The sequence below is a fragment of the Phyllostomus discolor genome, chromosome 1 (genome assembly GCF_004126475.2).
Source record: "Phyllostomus discolor isolate MPI-MPIP mPhyDis1 chromosome 1, mPhyDis1.pri.v3, whole genome shotgun sequence".
Classification (NCBI taxonomy): domain Eukaryota; kingdom Metazoa; phylum Chordata; class Mammalia; order Chiroptera; family Phyllostomidae; genus Phyllostomus; species Phyllostomus discolor.
Window position 1 is genome coordinate 212,394,250 of NC_040903.2, and position 16,813 is coordinate 212,411,062.

General features: G+C 55.9%; 1 protein-coding gene across 2 annotated transcripts in view; it reads right to left on the reverse strand.

Moving 5' to 3' along the window:
* The window catches only part of ATG2B (autophagy related 2B), a 64,894-nt gene that overhangs the window by 2,640 nt on the left and 45,441 nt on the right, over positions 1–16,813 (reverse strand). Inside the window, exons 30-41 of one of the 2 annotated variants that reach the window (XM_028506388.2) lie at positions 16,133–16,335; positions 14,840–15,066; positions 13,739–13,847; positions 12,729–12,923; positions 12,009–12,110; positions 7,285–7,363; positions 6,782–6,989; positions 4,221–4,290; positions 3,781–3,863; positions 3,113–3,234; positions 2,717–2,871; positions 1,902–2,051 (exon numbers count right to left, since the gene is read on the reverse strand). In XM_028506388.2, the coding sequence (XP_028362189.1) occupies positions 1,902–2,051; positions 2,717–2,871; positions 3,113–3,234; positions 3,781–3,863; positions 4,221–4,290; positions 6,782–6,989; positions 7,285–7,363; positions 12,009–12,110; positions 12,729–12,923; positions 13,739–13,847; positions 14,840–15,066; positions 16,133–16,335 (1,703 nt within the window). The remainder of the gene's footprint in view (positions 1–1,901; positions 2,052–2,716; positions 2,872–3,112; positions 3,235–3,780; positions 3,864–4,220; positions 4,291–6,781; positions 6,990–7,284; positions 7,364–12,008; positions 12,111–12,728; positions 12,924–13,738; positions 13,848–14,839; positions 15,067–16,132; positions 16,336–16,813) is intronic. The other variant, XM_036013779.1, reaches the window with a different exon arrangement.

Genomic DNA, 16,813 nt, shown 5'->3' on the forward strand with positions numbered 1-16,813 from the left:
CTCACTCCGGGACAGCCGCCGCCGCCCGCGCAGACGCCCCCTGGCGGCCACGGAACGGGGCGACGTGAGCAGCATGGGCAGACTCCCCCTCTGACGCGCCCGGTGGGAAGTGCCCGTGGCCCGCACGCCTCGGGTCGTTTGCTCTTGTTTTCGCCGTCCGCAGCTAGAAGGCCCGCACGGGGCGGGCCCGGGCCGGCCGCCGCTCTGACCTGCGGAGTCTAGTTCGCTGACCCTGACCCTGTCCCAGGCCTGCCCTGGGACTTTGAGCTGCGCACACCCAGCGGGGGCAGAGGCGTTGACCACCGCTCAGGAACCTCTCGTCAAAACGTTCTGTGATGCAGAATTCAGATTCCGTCTACTCAAGCTCACCCTACCACCTCTGCCCACGCTCCTGGCCCCTGCCTCCCTCCATCTTTCACCCTGGCAGCTTCAGAGAGGGAGAACCGAACAGGAGGCCCCATCCCCGGTTCCCGTCCCACTCCACTGCCGACCGACCGGCCACGGGCCGCTGGGGCGGCCACACCTGCTGAGCCTGCTTCCCACCTCCGAGTGGGGAGAGCCACCGACTCAAGGCGAGCACGCCAGTGCCGATGTAAAACAGATGCAGGTGAAGCATCTTTCGGGCCGCAGCGCTAGCTGCCCACCCGAGAGCAAGGGTAGCCCGACGCCCGCTGCCCTGCTCTGCCCGAGCCCCCGGGTCACTTCCACACACCTGGTACACCCTAATGTATCCACCGATAATGCCCACCGATAATGGCCTGCTCCCACAGGTGATGGGTAACTAAGTCCCTTTACTCTCCCGACTGAATCCCTTTCTAAGAAAAGAGACCCATGGTCTTTCCACTAATAATTTCTCGGGGTCCCTGCCTCAGTGGTCTCCCCACGGTTTGGGACGCCAGAGGCCACTTGTGTCCGCTGAACGGCTGCCCGAGGCCCTGCTGCCTGCCAGCACGTGGTGGGAGACACCTTCGGTGAAACTAAGACACCAACTGTCCGTGACCTCACACTCGAACTCCACGCCACACTAACAGGAAGATCAAAGAAGACCAAGACAGGAGATGCCCCTGACACCGCCATAAGAGCCAGGGCTCAGCAGCGTGGCTGAACGAGCACTGACTGGCGATGTCTGGCAAGTGTCGAGACACAACTCGTTGCCAACCATCAGTCCCACCTCGTGAGCAAAGGGACTCTGTAATGAGCCTTCCCATAGCGATGCTTTAGGGGAAAACGGAAACTCCGTGTCCACCAACAGCGAAGTAAACAAACCGTGCTATGCCCACACGGTGAAACCCTGTAAAAGAGGTTACATCTGATGTCTGTACGTTGACATGGACGTATCTTGAAAGATGTAAGTTACAGAACGGTACACACAACCGCTTACGTTAACTTTTAAACACAAGCGATAGGATGTGTTGCCTACGAGCAGACACTCGCAAAATGAAGCTGGGAAACAGGTAAGAATAACCTGTCCCATCTCCAGGGCAGTGGAGGCAGGGAAAGGGATCGGGGTGAGCGAGTCACCTGCAGACCTGTGTTTTTCAAACAAACCTGAGGAAATACGGCAAAGTATAAACAGGCACTGAACCCAGCTGGTGAGAACCTGGTGTGTGTGTGTGTGTTATTCCTCGCTTGCTTTTTCTGTGAGGAGGGTGGGGGGGGGGAAGGTGGGACGAAGAACAGAAAACTAAAACAGCACGTGCTATTTTTAGAACTCTCTGCAAGACAAAGCCGCTGAGTGAAAAGACAGCCCCCAGTCCCGGCCGCCCTCGGCCCTTCCGCGCCTGCCCGGCTGCAGGCAGCATTTCCCACTCTGCTCCCGGGGCCCTCGGGGAGGAGCCCCGGACGCCGTTTGGGGCAGCGTGGACGCCAGTTCCGGCCGGTCCCGCCCAAGCGGCACCTACCTCCTTCACGACGCTGTAGGCCTTGGCCACCCCTTCCCGCAGGTCCACCGGCTGGTGGGCGAGGCGGTGATGAGGGAACCTCCTGGGCTTCTTGGGCTCGATGGAAAGGGCGCCGGGAGACACCATGTCGTAAGCAGTCTCTGCCGCCGCCTGGGCCGTGTTACAGAAAGGAAGGACGGACTCGGAGGGGGGCCTGGGCTGACGTTGACAGCCCAAGAGCGCACCTCCCTCCCGCAGGGGCGGGGGCTCCCTCGCCCCCCCAGCGCGCCTCCGCAGTGTCGGGGGGATTCCTCGCCAGCACAGGCTGCTCTGACAGCAGGAACGTTCAAGCACACGTTCAGAACTAACGCTCTCGGTCGAGCTGCTTTGTGCGGTCCGTCCCCTGCCCTCGGAGGGCGGTCTCCCTGTCACCAGGCTGGTCGGGAGCACACAGTCCGAGTAAGGTCAGCTGCAGCTTAACACCTCACACGCAAACCGCCCCTCAGGCGCCCTCTAGCCCGGGAGGCCTTCTTGACGTTCAGCCATGGCCTTTCCACGTAAATGTGAGACCTGTCCTTGGTAGCTGAACGGTTCTACTTCGCCAGAAACAGGCACACAAATCTGACGCTGTGTTCCACTAATTCCACTAATTATTTAAACACTGGGTAACCAATTTAAAAAGCTCGATACTAAATCGTTACGAATAAAATATCTGTTCTCCACAGTCTGCGTATTTCCACAGTGTCATTTTAAAAACAAAACGACAGAACCGTTCTGCACTGGCCCCCCGCAACCCACCCGCCCCACGCAGACTGGGGCAGCCGGGGGAGCGGTACCTGTATGGTCTGAACCATCCGGTTGGTGAGCTCCAGGGCGGCCATGGCCGTGCAGGTGCCGAAGGAGGCAGCGCCCCTCTGGAAGCCGCGGACGATGCGGCCGTCCTTCCGGTACTGCTCTATGGGCAGCCAGACCAGGTCCTTCAGGCCTTGCACTGGGACGAGAGGCAGCGCGGTCAGCAGCGGGGCCGGGGCCCCGCCCTCCACTCGAGCTCCAGCCCTGGGTTCCCTAACCCCTGGCGGGGAAGGCCGAGTTCCGTGTGTGCGGCGACAGAGGTGGCTTTTCTAGAAAGACGCTCCTCACACAGACTCCCAAAGGCACCCATGACCAGAAGGGGGTGACGTGTCACGGACCAGGTCAAACCACTGACCCTTGGGTGAAAGGGCAGAGCTCACCTAGCTGCACCAGGGAGTGCATGGGCCCCACGCCTCCCAGGATCCCCGGCAGCTGGTTCTTCTTGATGTCGGTCAGCCACTCGGAGATCGCGTAGGAGAAGAGTTTGTCAACGCCTAGCAAACTGGAGCACACGACTGTTAGTACACAGGGAGGGAGGGGGAGCTGTAGCTCTAGCTGAGTGTGGGGAAGGTTTTACTCAAGACAAAAGAAAATTTACACACGACAAGGACAAAACATGACAGCTGCCCAATCTGAGCACACGTATAAATAAATGTACACACACGTGACTCAGCTGTGATATAATAATCTCCGCGAGGCTCGGGCAACACGTGTGAGTGTGTTTTGCCACCGCGCTTATCTCCTGCACACCCACGGCTCCGGCGTGGCACTGACCCAGCGTCTGGAAGCCACTTTTACGACTTTGGGACATCACTAAATATCTCCTAACTAGAGCTGTTTTTGAAAAAGACTCCCCTGTCCGAAGGACTTCTCCTCGCTCAGGATAAACCTCAGTGAGGATGCTCTACCGTGAGCTGTGTGCAGACAGCGCCGTAGATGAATGAGGTCACGTGTGCCTGCTCGGAAAACCCCACCTTCACCTCCCGCACAACACTCGCGTGGGCAACCCCTCGCAGCCTCGCGCACTGACCCCGCTGACCCCGCTCACCCGTGCCGGTAGAAGAGCCTCTTCAGCTTCAGCTCCGAGCAGTTCAGCTGCGCTAGGCCAATCAAGATCCCCGCCAACGTGCCCTTGAAGAGACAAGTCAAGAGGCCGAGTCAATCTGTAAACTGAGAGACTTGACGTTTAAAATAGTTATTAGCTGGGAAAGTCAGAGCCATATTCACTAATGAAACTAAAACATTTAAATCAGTTACAGCCAAACAACACATACTTTACAACAGCTATGACCCAGTTTATGTCAAGTATTACCCAGGGGCTCTTAAGCAAATGGCATTTCATTTACTATACAAACAATTAAATTTTAAAGCTTGCACTTTACCTCATATATAAAACTATGACAGAAAAAAACAATTTTTTTAAACTGAGTCAATCAGAAAAACAAATGGGATAATTTTGTAGAGTATCTTTATACAAAGTTTCCAAACCTGATCCATTGACACATGTTTGCCGTGGTAATCAAGTCGAATGGGAACTTCTGATGTGAATCTGAATTCTCTGAAGATAAAGAAAGGAGGTGAGTTATTGATATGGAAGTAACTATTCTAATAGTTAGATCTAAATTAATTTGTGCAATTGAAGAATAAAAACAAAACCAAAATAAATAAAGAGAACGCCTTTTGGCTTTACTTTTTCTTAGGGTAATGTAACAACTAAACCGATGTTACCCATCTTATAAGTCATATTTTGTATTATATTTAAAATTTCTCATAAACACCTCTTCCTAGTTTACTAAGCAATATTCATCTTAGAAAAATCTTATTCTGGCTATTTATTAGAAGAATTTATTCTCAATTCAGACAGACAGCAAGTTAATAAAAGCAACCTTCAAGATTAAACCAAATAATACAATCGTCACCAAAGAGTGAAAAGAAAAGAGGTGAGGGGGGCCCACTCGTCGCTCCACCGTGAAGCAGAGAGAGTGGGGGCAGCGGCCACGGGTCCCCGTTTTCACGCGGGACACCGTCACGGGCAAGGCACCTACCCTCGCTGAGCCAGAATGTCTTTGTCGATAAATTTTAAAATATTACCACCTACACTGGTGAGTTTTAACGAGCATTCTTTTTTTTTAATCCTCACCCAAGGATATGTGTATTGATTTTAGAGAGAGAAGGAGAAAAGGAGGGGTGGGGGGGGGGGAGAGAAACAGCAACGTGGGAAACACTGCTGGTTGCCTCCGGCACGCGCCCCAACCGGGGGATCGAACCTGCAACCTCCTGCGGTACGCCAGGACCACGCTCCAACCCCCGACCGGCCCGGCCCGGTCTCAGTGAGCGTCCTTGAGATCAACGCTTGTGAACAGAATATCAAAACACCAGTGCTGGGAGCTCTTGGAGAAAGGAATTGTACGCAATGATGGCACACACCACACAAAAGCACTGGCTTCCAAGGCTGAAGTGTGAACCAGAACCTGAAACGCACTTTTGCTACAGAACTGAGGCTGGTGACTGCATCCCAAGCCACCCCTCAGAGACGACCGCGCCCACGGCACCATGGAGTGCTGCAGCCTCGCCGGTCACGACAAGAAGCCGGGGCCCGGGCCGTCCCTGGTCCTCCGAACACGCACCTCTGCGTGCTCCGTGGGCCATGGCCCCTTGCCACCTGCCCCTCCGTCCTTACCCCTCTTTCCTCCTCGACATGCCAGAGGACAAATCACCTGTTTTCATTATTTTTGAACTCAGTGAAATGGGGATTTTTCTGTCTTTTGTTCGCCATGCCCAGAATAAACTGTGGCGTGCATGTATACGGTAAGAGCTCAACAAATGCGGGGTGGGGCGCTTCTTTTTAACCTTTCCATTTCTTTTGTACCTATTCTCCAGTATCCACAGTAACCAAATCGGTGGTTTATGCGAATTGTCACTGAGAATACACAGTTTTTTGGTCGAAGTTTTTAAGAGAAAATATGTGGGACCGAAGCAAGAGAGGCCCTGCCCTGTGCGGAGGGAAGGCCGGGGCCACAGCCACCGTCCAGCCCAGGGCCCTTCCGACAGTCACAGTCCGGGGTGTTCCATCAATGCACATGCTCTTCAAAACACAAAAACCACTTAAAAATAGTTACGCTGCAGCCCTGGCCTTGCAGCTCAGTTGGTTACAGCTTCATCCTGCACAGCACGGTTGTGGGTTTGATCCCTGGTCAGGGCGCATGCAAGAGACGGCCAATGAAGACATAAGAAGTGGAACAACAAGGCGATGTTTCTCTTTCTCTGTCTCTGTCCCCCCTCCTTCTTCTCTCTCTCTCATCAATAAATGTTAAAAACAGTTACAACACTCGCTTTGGGCCGAAGTCCAACCTCAGGGCCTAGAGGGAAAGACAGAATCTGGGGGCCCCCAAGGTCAAAGGGACAGGAGCACAGAAGGCCAGGGAAGGTGGTGCAGGGTCCCTCACAACACAGGAGCGTTTCATCGTCCCCCTCTCTCCCTCCTGCAGGGCCGAGGCTCCGGCCCGCTGCCGAGGCTGGGGAAGAAGGAAGCGGGGAAATGAAGGGGTGTGCGAAGGAGGGATGCACCTCCGGCTGGCGGCGGCGGCAGCCCAGGGGCCCCGGCTCAGCCACAGGGGGAAGGGCCGGGAACGACGCGGCAGCGATGGGGGAGGACAGACAGAGAAAGCTGGACAGTAGAGTTCCCGCAGGGAAGAGGGGAGGAAGGTCGACTCGGAGGCGGGTGAAGGAAGAGAGGAACAGGGCAGCTCCGGGTCTGAGGAGGCACCAAGAAGCCATCTGGCGACCGGGAAGGGAGGGGCGGCGAGAGGGAAGAGGGAGCTGCCGCTACGGAGTCAGCAGAGAGGCGAACCCTCGCCCTGGGCCCCTGCCTGCGAAACGGGAGGGACGTCAGGTGGGGCCCCTCGTGGGTGAGTACGCGCTGCCCCAGCCGACGGCTGGCAGTGCAGAGGGAAGCTGCTGTGCCCTCGCGACCACCGCACACCAACGCGTCAAGGAACCACCTTCAAATCTCGAAAAGAACGCCATGCGATCAAAACGAAAGGGTTCACCTGAAAAACACGGGCTGGTCACTGAACGACGCGTCCTCGGCCGAGAAGTCCTTCTCGCCCTCCCCGTTGGCCACCTCTGCGGAGCCGGCGCCCCCGTCCGGCGGAGGCTGCCGCGGCCCGGGGAAAGACAGGACCAGGCTGGGCTCCTTGGAGGCGCTGGCGCGCCGCGGCACGCTGCAGGTGACGTCGGACCCCGGGGACTTCTTCACTGGAAAGGCAACGTGCATGTGAGGAAACGGGTTTGCCCCCTTCCGGCCGCCGCTCCAGCCCGCCCAGGTGTGACTCGCTTTGCCCCGTTTCACCCAATAAACTGCTACAGAGAAAACCGACTTTCACCCTTTAAAGTATTACTTTTACATGAACTGCAACCGCACAATTTAACAAACACAAACACAGAACACATCTGTCTAAATGGAAATGGAGACTGCAGAAGTACATGCTCAAAAAGGCCTGATAACAAAGTCTACGCAGTCATTCGACTTTCTCAACTGCACGCTCAGTACCTTCTGGATCGGGGGCCGTGAGCAGCTCCACCTCTGTAGACAGGCTGGTGAAGAAATCCTTCAGGAAGAACAGGGCGTCCTAGAATCGAGAGACGTGATAATGAGTAACAGGAGGGGGAGGGACGTCCGTTTGCCAGTCTCTCAAACCAAGCATCTGAGAGTCCTGCACTGTAAGTCATTATTCCGAGGCAGCTGTACTTGGCCGGGTCCTCAGGAGAGGCGAGGCGGTGCTCCTGGTCTCTCTCTCACACACATTCACACACACTTCCCCTGAGAGCTTGCAGACCCTACGGGCATGAAAATCAACGCCCAGAGGGGTTCCCGATCAAAGCACGTGTGCCCTTTCCCAGGCACGTGGCGCTCTCCCCGCCGTCCCGTGTCCGCTCTCACTCCCGCCGCTTGCGGTGGCACTGCTGACGGTGACAGCTGGCGCGTCCCGGGGGCTCACACCTGCCTTCACAGTCCTCTGTCTGACGCCTGCTTCTACCTCCACGCCATACTGCCCCAGTACACTCTTCGCTGGGCGTGATGTTCAAGACGAAAATTTAGAATGAGTAAAACCGCCCATTCAGCGTGGCCTCTCTGACATTACAGGATCGCAGACAAACGTACGTGGCTCTGTCTCGATGTTGCGCAGCTGAGCCGCGCCTGCCCGTCATCGGCAGCTCCTGACCACATTTGCAGAAGGATGAATACTCAAGGTCAGAAAGGTGTTCTCCCAGGGAACACGGCAGGTGGGAGGGAGGAACAAGCAGGTAGTTTACACAGTATTGGAAACACTCTGCTTCTGCAGTAGGGTAGTGGGTTCATGAGTTACTCATTATGCTTTACACGTGTCTATGTGTATATTTACGTTATATGCATTCATTATATATGGCTATATATGTGTGTATCTCTCTCTCAGACATTAGATGTTAATAATATCAAAAATGTTATTCTTTGGCCACTAGAGGGTGGTATGTTAATGCTATGTTTTTTACTATGGCTGCCTTCAAAAAACACAGAGAAAACCCCAGGCATAAATGTGCTTTTTTATAAAGGGAAGACTAAAGAGACGGTGGTTTGCCCATTTTCACTGTAAATGCACCAACAACAGACAACGGGATACTAATCATCAGCTTTTCAAAATGCCCTCCGAGTTTCAGATTCTGGCACGTGTGCTAAACTCTTCACAAGTCCTAAGAGAAAATTACCTAAATGTAGAACTAGCAACACAGAGACGCCCCCAAAAGGGGAACCAATGGCACGCAAGCACCGGAAAAGACGTGCGGCATCCTGGCCGTCGGGGAACTCCACACTGCAGCCGGCACGAGCACCGAGCACAACGGCTGGAGCCAGAAAGACGGCACGCCTGGGCTAGTCACAGCCTGAAGTGGCTGCATTTCCCATGCTCCTGGGCAGGAGAGTGCGCCGGTGCAGCCGCTTGGGAAAACCGCCGCGCTGTTCCTCACGACGGTTAAACACACGCCCACCGTGACCCGTAACCCCTGTTCACGCTGCCCGATAAACACGAAACCGCGTGCTCACACAGAGACGAGCACGCCCATTCCTGACAGCTTTATTCCTCCAAGCCAGAAACAGGAAAGTGCCCCGAGTGTGAATCTCGAGTGAGCGAGTAAAGGAGCGTGGCAAACCCATGCAAGGAGCCACCCCTCGGCGGCAGGAGTGAAGAGGCCACCGCTGACATACGCCGCAGCACGGACGGCCCCCACGGGCGCGCAGGCGAGGGGCCGGTCACAGCCCCGCTTACGCGACGCGGCGGGGTGGTGAGAGCTCACCTGCGGCGGCGGCGGAGCGGAGGTCGCGGCTGCTTTGGAGTGGTGGAACGTAAAAACGTGGTTTATTGTCCATGCTAAACTCGGACTATAAAATGGTTATTTTCAGCTTTAGGTTCCTGCGGCAGAGGGTCGTAACGGTGCGGCGTGACAGTGCCAACGGCGTCAGCTCTCCGCGCCGCACTCGGGCAGTGAGGTCAGGGTGCTGAAAACCCGCCCTCGCGCGCCCTGGCCCTGCCGCGGGCTCGTCATTTCCAGCCTCAGCGGAGCGCTCACCTGTCTTCCTACCCGAGCGGCCTCACGGCTCATCTGACGACCTGCACCAGGCCCTCGTGCTTGCACCAAAACCTTAACGAGGCTACATCCATGGCCTTCGTCAAGCCCCACTCAAGCGTCACCGCCTCCAGGAAGCCTTTCCCGGGCACCCCGCGCTCTTTCCAGCCCCCCGCCTGGCCCGGGAGCCCTCTGCTGCCGGGGCCTCTCACCCGCAGCCCGTCTTCACCACCTGCACGCCCCACAGGTGATACGTCAGGCTTCGTGTCGGTGTCCCCACACTGCACGCAGACCTCTGAGGGTGCGTGTTCCCCTCTGCAGGCCCGGCACCCCTGCACGGAACTGGGATGGGCTTGGCATCCAGCAAAGGGTTTAGGCTTAATGAGAGTGTCTTCCCTCCACGGGTTTCCAGATTCTAAAGCGAACGCTAGACTGGGAGAGTCCGGAGGTCTGCCCCTTCCCATTTGGAATCTCAAACTGCCCGGTCCCACGACCTTATCCTCGTCTACTCAGGAGGTCACTCCCTCGGCCTGGTTTCCGGCCTGCCTGCTGCCCTTCAGGCTCACTGAGCTTTGGAAGCCATTGCACTGAAATGCAACAGCAATGCAGGTTTTTTTTAAACGTGAGAAAACAATGTGTTGCTTTCACACTTACTGCCTATGAGCCAGCGAAGACGAATAAACCAGAGATATATTTGGAAAGAAAAACATTGCTCCACGCGTTACTGCTCATCAACCGACTTGCTTTCAAGACAGAAGAGGAAGCCTGGCTGGTGTGGTTCAGTGGATTGAGCTCGGGCTGCGAACCAAAGCATCGCAGGTTCGATTCCTAGTCAGGGCACATGCCTGGGTTGCAGGCCACAGACCCCAGCAACCACACATTGATATTTCTTCTCTCTCTCTCTGTCTCCCTTCCTTCCCTCTCTAAAAATAAATAAATAAAATCTTAAAAAAAAAAAGCAAAACAGAAGAGCAAGAACATGAACACCTGCTCTTCGGTTCAGATGAGCGTTTTCTGCCTCAACACCTGGTGGGCCACTCCCAGAAGACACAGACCGGAGGGGCCCTGTCGTCCCCGGGAACGTGCCTCCCGGGCTCACCTGCCTGAGGCTTCGCGCCCGGGTGTGCGTCTCAGGGGATCACTTCTCATTCCTCCTCATTCCAGTCGTTACATTTACTCCCCTGATGTTTTCTCTGAGGTTAACAGCCCCCCATTTTAAGGTCACAATGCTGTGCGGCTCTAAAGAAGACGTGAAGCTCACCATTAAAGAAAAAAAAGTCTACTAAAGAACACTGGGCTCGCTGAGTCCGGTCAAGCCACGCCGTGAAGACGCACCTCGCTCAAACTCTTGCCCCCACGTGACTCCCACGGATGAAACTTCCCACCAATACTCGTCCCGTTCCTGCCAGGCCCGTGCACGGACAAATCAGACTGCGGGTGTCAGGAGATGCTGTTCCCCCGACGGGAACACCCAGCCCTGAGGTGCCCCTGGGGAAGTCTGTGCAGCTCAGGAGCCACAGGTGTTCCTGTAAAGTCGCGTTGAACTTCTCCGCCTCCAAGTACATTAGTCTATGCCTACGTTTGTTTATGAAATAAGTATTATTTGCGCTTATTCCTGAAATACCTGTTACGTATTTAAACAACAAATCAGCATTATTGGGTCGCTATGAAGTGAACAAACAGCGCCACCGCCACACACAGACCCCACCTCCAGCCCCAAACGCGCACCCACGTCAGCTGTGGGGGGGTGGGGGCGTGGCTCCAGAGGCACAGTGTTCCCGGACCCCCACGGACTCCCTTCAGCTGTGACGCGCTTCCGTCCGAACACCTTTAACATTCTCTAACATTCTGCGCCAGGCTTAACATTTTCATACCCTAGTTTCGCGTAACCAGTCTCCCGTAACCCTCTTTTTAAAAAAGACACTTCCCGTATTACTGTTTCTTCAGTTTTACCTACGAAGAAACTGGGGCTGGAGAAGTTAAGTCACTTACCCCAAATCCACCAACTAGTAAAAGAAAATTCAGACGTAAACCCAGGTGTGACCCAGGCCAACGCCTCCACCGCTGCCGAGCGCCGCGCCCCCACCTGTACGGAATCAAGTTTGCAGGAGACGCGCGGACTGTGCTTTGCACAGAATCTGGCTCAAAGCACAGCCCAGAGTAATGTGACGAGATGCTTGTTGGAATACGGGAAAGCGGATTTCTTTACGTCTTTCCACAAACCCCTGCTGTCTGCGACCTGCTGAGGTGCCAGTGTACTCATCTGTCCTTTTCCCCAGGGCAGAAGGGACTGTCTTCCAGGTGCGGTGATTAAGACACAATCCTCTAAATCTTTCCATCACACAGCAGGGGTTCCCTCAAGACTCAGAACGTACCTGCATACATGCATTAGAGGCAGGGACGCGAGAGTCAGAGTGAGGGGCAGGTTCCAGTGCTGTGCCCTGCAGACAGCAACTGGGGGATGGGCACATCGAAGCACGTCGACTCGCCAGGAGTCCAGCTTCCAAAAGCCCCAGGAACTAGCCCTGCTCTTCACCAGCACCAGTGTGTGCCAACAGAGCGACCTTCACGAAAGTTAAACAAGGACTTAATGCTCCTGAACGAAGCCTCTCCCCCGGAACTCGGGTCGGGTGTCTCCTGCTGGCCTGCCCCCTGGAGGGCGCCGGCCCCACGAACCTGGTCGATGTTGAGGCGCAGCGGCATGAGCGACACCCTCAGGCAGCACTCCTGCGGCGACCGGCCGGACTCGGGGCGCACGTGCAGCGCCTTCACCGTCAGCTGCGAGACAGAAAGGGAAGGCCGTGTTGTCCCCGGTGATGCGGTGACTCTGTCCTCATCGTACAAGGAGAGACAGACGTTACATTCCCATTCCCTGTGCTGGCACAAACAGTGGACCTGTTTACCCTCCTTCCTTAAAAACCTGAATGCGCGTTTTTGGGGTCACGCACTCCCCCCGGGAACCTGCGGAAAGGTACGGACTCTCCGTACCAGCGGGAAAAGCGTGTATGACGCACGTGCGGTCTCCACGGGGCCCGCCGAGCCCCGGAGCTGGCCCGCAGACCCATGTTCCAGGGACAGAAGTCCCCGCTAGGCCCTGCTGTCCCACTGAAAACCTGAAGTGTTAGACACCGGAACCCCTCCAGCCAACACTAAACGTCTGGTGCAGACCCCTGCGGAGTCCGGGGCTTCCTCGGATAGCGTTATGTGGGCGATTTCATCCCTGGGAGCGACGAGCAAAACCGTTTTTAAGCCATAAAACTTGAGGCAGCACATTTAAAAGGGGTCTCCGGATTAAACTGAGAAAACTCAGGCAGTCGTTCCCCATCCAACTCTCGTGCCGCCAGAGAGAACCGAACCGCGGCCTGCGGGCCGCGCGACGGGGGCGCCGCGGCTCACCATGCTGGAGCGCGCCTTCCGGGGCATCTCTTTGCTGCAGTACAGGTACAGGAACTTGTTCATCTGCGAGGCCGCCAGGCGGTCCCGGATCTCCAGGTCCTGCACGACCAGCACCTGCCGGGACACCGGCTGCTCCAACAGGCTGGAGTCGCACTCCGGCCTGCACGGGGGGTAGACCTCGTGCTGGAACTTCACCTTCAGAGACAGGGGAGGGAGCACAGAGCCGTCTTGACCTCTCAGTCCACCCGGGCTTTTCCCTCGGCAGCGCAAAGCACCACGCCCCGAGTCGCAGCCTCTGAGTTCTCGGCTTCCCCGCCCACTTTCGGAGAACGTGACCTTCCTCCCTTCGCTCACTTCCCTGTGGATCCGCGTGCGCCTGCCACAGGGTGAGCTCGGCCGGCATTTCTCATCTGACCTTGGTAAAAGCCCTCCCCTTCTCAAGCAAAGCCCTCCAGAGGAATGAGACATGAAATGATCGTCTTGCACAGCTATGAAACTGCTGAAAATGGATGATCAATGAAAGCGGGGTTCAGGCCCCAGAGCAAGCAAGGACACCCTGAAGTAGACGGAGCTGACTTCACTGTAGTATCTCCACGTTAGGTGCCCTAACAGATGACACTCAGCACCGTCCCAGACGAGTGGCAGAATTACATGCACAGGATGTCACTGGGGGCCTGGCCCTGCTGGTCCCCACCCTCTCACAAAGGACCCGGCAGGCTGCGGCCCCACAGCAGGCCCTCCCAGGAAGGCGCCCCAGGCAGCGGTCCCCAAGTGCAGCCTTGTGAGAAGTAGTGTCAGACTTGCCCAAGAATGCGTTAAAAATGCCTGTCCGTGGGCCCTGCCTCCGACCTACCAAACCAGAACCCCGGGGGGCCCACAGCCTGCATTACTGGGACAAGCCCTCAGGGGGCTCCGGTGCCTGCCTGCATGTGGGGGGCGGGGCGGCGCACTGATGAACCCTCACGAGGATCCTCCTCCAGGGGGACTTTCCTTTCCAAGCGCCACCTTACCTTGCTTAACTGTATTTCCATGAGAAAGTCGTGGTTCCTTCCTTTTCCCCCACACACCGTACTGCGTCCATGTCTTGTGGGCGTGTGAGAGGGTGAGCTGTGGGGACTGCTACAATGGGGAAAAAAAAAAAAACTGTTGTTAAGGGAATATTCAGAGAGAGGCAATGACCAGCCTCAGGAAAAACAGCAAGGCGAGAAAAGAGTAAGACGGAGGAACTGTCCGGCTACACAGACTGAATGACTATCCGGCAAAACCGCAGCTCCTATACTTGGAGACGATGAGAACATGGATTTCGTTACGGACCTTACTGAGGCCATCGTCGGCTCGGCAGGCCGAAGTAAACCCTAACTGCAACGTGGGTGGTCGTGTCTCAGGACGGACCTGGACAGGAGACTCTGTTCCTTGTTACGTCAGAAACCCCTACAGTCAGAGAGCAAGTCCCAGAAACCCCAGTGAGTACGGAAGAGAACTACACAGTCAACACCCAGTGTTTAAGAAATTACTTTTCAATAGGAAAAGCCACTACACTGTTGTGCCAGAGGGTACCACCTCGTGACGCCTCTTCGGCAGCTCACCGCCCCAGGGAGAATGCCTGGCCTGCTCCCCAGTTCACCACGCAGTTCTCCCCCAGCTCCGCCAAGGGCCCCCCGTGTACCAAGGACTCCGGGAGCACGGACCCTGCATGGCACCCCGCGGGATATCGGAGATTCCGGGGCGGCCGCGGCCCCTGCCTCCAACGCACGCACACCCCGCCCTCGCCTACACACACCGTCTCTCCCTTCGGGACCCAGGCCAGCGTCCAGGTGTGTTCAGGTTAGGGACTGTGCCCCTCCCACAGGCTCTGGCACACGCAGGCACCAGAAACACTTGGCAGAACGGAGATCACTTAAGTCACCCCAGTTCGGTAAAAACGCAAACACTGCAAACAAGGTTACGCAGCAGGAAACTCTAACACTAACATTTAAAGAGCAACGCTTGAATCACAGCTTTTTAGTACTGCTTTGTAAACGATTCTTGAAGTGGGGAACGCTATGTGTTTTTCTGCAAAAAGAATGTGCTGCCCTGCCAGATGAACTTCCGTCGACACTGATTTAACTTACGTGTAACTCTTAGCTGGAGAAGTAGGGGGCGCTGTTCCGAAGTCCTTCCCCCCATACAGGTGCCACACGAGGGAGACTTCTTTGACCACGTAGCGGACCACGGGCGGGGGGAAGTGCACGGGGCCCCTGCCCCTGTCCGTCTTCTTGGCGGGCAGGCTGAAGTAATTGTCTCTTATCACGATGGCGTCGTCCACCATTATTTTTACCACCGGCTCTTCTTCCTTCTCCTGAGAGAGAGGAACAGGTAAGGCACGCTGTCTTGGCTCAGGGAAAATCACTGACTGTGCTGCCTGTCTCACCGAGATTTCCTGGTTCTGCCTTCTTTCTAGTAGTTTCCACGTATGAAATGGGAAAGGGAGTACTTGGTTCTGCATTCTTTCTAGTAGTTTCCACGTATGAAATGGGAAAGGGAGTACTGACATGTACAATCCCATAAGATATTCTGTATTATTGACCATAAAGGAGACTCCCCTGTTCCATGCCGATTACTCCATGAGGATTTTCTCTAATCTGCAGTTTGACTTGGACTGTACGACTGACGATTAAAGGGTGCAGATCTAGTGTATGTGTTGAAGTGTGTGCATAGTGTGTGCATCTGTGCACAGTTCTTTAATTCCAAGTCAACCCTGCATTCCCAATCGGCCACACGTCAACATCCTGACCAAACTACCGTGTTCCTGACAATGAGTTCGTCCTGAGTTTGGTGCCCTTAGGTCCACCAGAGCTCAGTCACATAAATGCACTCAGTTACCAAGTTACCCCTAGGCAGCCTGAAACACACGCACACTAAACAGAGATTCGCTTTGAATGGGATTCAGTTCTAGCTCCGATGCTGAACCACTTGGGCCAGCGAGCTGCGGATGCATTCAAAGCAGACCACGCTTTTAAACGTGAGCGCGACTCTAAAGGGGGAACTGAGCGGAAAAGCAGTCAGCCCTCAGCCTCCTCACAAGCCACGCCCGAGCTTCCCCAGTCCTGGGACCGGCACGTCCGTGCAGCGCCCCTTCCCGCCACGAAACTCCCCGCCCCCCAGAGCCATCTCACTGCCCGCGACAGTCACAGCTCAGCCACCCACGGGGGAGATTTCACAAGCACAGAGCATTCTTCTCTGAGTCTCTGAGAGAGCTGTCATGGCAACAGGAATGCGTAACGAACGCTCACAAAGCATGGACAGCAAATCACAAAGTATTTCTGAACTGTGAACAGTCGAGACCTAAAGACTCTCTCTGGGCCGCTGGTCAACTCAGTGTGTGATGCTGTCACGGGGCCTCCGTGACGCTGCCAATGTATTACCTGAACGGTGGCTCTCGGCGCAAAAAGAATGCAGAAGTCGTCACTCTCAGCGGGCGCACCTGTCGTGGCGTCACCGAGCAAGCGGTGGGTGAACGAGGTGTATGTGGGGCCGGGCTCCTGGGACGCGTTCCCGCTCTCGTCTGGGAACAGGAAGAGGTCCGAACAGCACGGCTCCTGAGTGTGCGACTGCTCATCCAAGAAGCCTGGGAAGGAGACGCGGCGGTCAGCGTCGGCACGCTGGGAGACACCAGCAAAAGCACTGAGGACGCGCGGTCGCCGTGTGCCAGAGCGACAAACAGTGAGTTGAGTGCTCCCACCTGCAAAATCCCTGTTTTTTTCTTGTAATTATCCTCTGCCTGCTAATGAAAAGACCAAAAGTGAGTTTGAAGTTCTCTACAACAAGGGTAAAGGATGGTCTCCTGAAGTGACAGACACTGTCTCCTCTTAGCTCTGTGGTGTCAGGGAAGCACAGGAACGTGGCAGCAGCCGGCCTGTGGGCACTGGAGTTCGCACGCTGACAACCCTGGCTTGTGGGCACGGCTCCAGAAGAAACCGCCTGGACCACATGGCACGGGCCGGGAAAACCGGCGGTGCCCAGCAGCGCCCCACCTACAACTGCAGGGGCTCTCTGCGTGTGGAGGGCGGGGCAACGGCTGCCGAACAGATCCCCACGCGACCCCA